This window comes from Olea europaea, unplaced genomic scaffold (assembly GCF_002742605.1).
Source record: "Olea europaea var. sylvestris unplaced genomic scaffold, O_europaea_v1 scaffold156, whole genome shotgun sequence".
In the NCBI taxonomy this organism is placed as follows: domain Eukaryota; kingdom Viridiplantae; phylum Streptophyta; class Magnoliopsida; order Lamiales; family Oleaceae; genus Olea; species Olea europaea.
In genome coordinates this window covers 781,393-782,771 of record NW_019233203.1, presented here as the reverse complement: position 1 = coordinate 782,771, position 1,379 = coordinate 781,393, and the positions used below count along the sequence as shown (strand labels likewise).

The following is a 1,379-nucleotide window of genomic DNA, read 5'->3' as shown; positions in this document are numbered from 1 at the left end:
AAAACCGGATTTTACTTTTTTTGGAAACGGGCGCCATGGCGCCCGGGTCTGGCGCCGTGGCGCCCAGGTCTCTGCTCCTTTTTTCTTCATGGGCGCCATGGCGCCCGTTGTTCTGCCTCTTTTCTCTTTTTTTTTTTCCTTCCTTGGGCGCCATGGCGCCCGAGTTTGGCGCCGTGGCGCCCAGGCTTCTGCTTACTTTTTTCTTCTCTTTGTTTTTCCAAGCCTATTTCCCACTCCAATCTTATTCAATACTTGCTTATTCATGCTCCATTTCATTGATCATCATTTTTGCTCATCACCGGCTCCCAATAGTGATATTTTCTTGAGAATTGTCCAAACTGCAAAACAACACTAACACACACATCAAAACGTTCAAAAATGCTCAAGAACACATCAAAAAACTCGATTTAGAAGCTTTAGTTTAATGAGTGGATTACACTCATCAAACACCCCCAAACTTAATTCTTTGCTTGTCCTCGAGCAAACACAAAACTAAAGATAATTATTAACGAGCACAAAAAACACGACTAAGAAAGATAAAGTCACTCAAAAGAACTTTATGTTAGACACCTTTGCTTTTATTGCTCAAGATTAAGAACACATCGTCAAATTCATGAAGTACTTCAAAACTATAATGCAAGCGTCAAATCCTTGCTCATTCAATGCAAACGGGTGTGTGTGTGGAGAGTTAAGCATAACGCTGTACAATAATAAGTTGACCCAATTCCCGACCTTAGAAGTCAAATTTTTCCTTACGTCGCTCGTGGGATTCATACACCCCCAAACTTATTTTCTTTTCTCCGTCCAAGGGCGTAACCTAAGGTTAAATTTTCAATACTAATTTCTTACGCCACTCAAGTTTGGTTAGATTTTACTGATTGTAGTTCCACATGTCAACAAATGAGGATTCCCCTTATTTTTGACTGCTTCAACCTCTAGGAATCAACCGAATTACTAACCTCTTATCAAAGGTCTAATCCTCTAAAACAGGTGTTCGGGGCTTAATCAAAGCATTTGATATCTATTTTTTTCTCTCTCTCTTTTTTTTTTCTTATTTTTTTTTTTATATAAATGTATTCTTTAAACACCCTTTGTGTAGACGTCACTTCCTCAAGCTTTCTAAATGACCCTTGTAACGAGCTTTAGGCCGATGACTCCCAAATCAGACGACTTTAGGGCACCAGGTTTTAAACCCTTACATGCTTAATTACTCGAGTCATAAAGGCTACGAAGAGACGATTCACAATGAGATTATTAAAGTTGTCCTCATTGGGATCTTTTTTTTTTTTGCAATGATTAGTGCAATGCCCCTTATTAAACACCTATTCTCGAAAATAGACCTCTAACTTAAAGTCTTCACCCAATTTTCATCCTATTAG

The 1,379-nt window shown here is 38.8% G+C and overlaps 1 protein-coding gene across 1 annotated transcript in view; it reads right to left on the bottom strand.

The window, feature by feature from the left end:
* Positions 1-272: 272 nt before the first annotated feature.
* LOC111376753 overlaps positions 273-1,379 on the bottom strand; it is a 3,086-nt gene continuing 1,979 nt past the window's right edge. The window contains exon 3 of the mRNA XM_022999727.1: positions 273-338. Within this exon, the coding sequence (XP_022855495.1) occupies positions 273-338 (66 nt within the window). The remainder of the gene's footprint in view (positions 339-1,379) is intronic.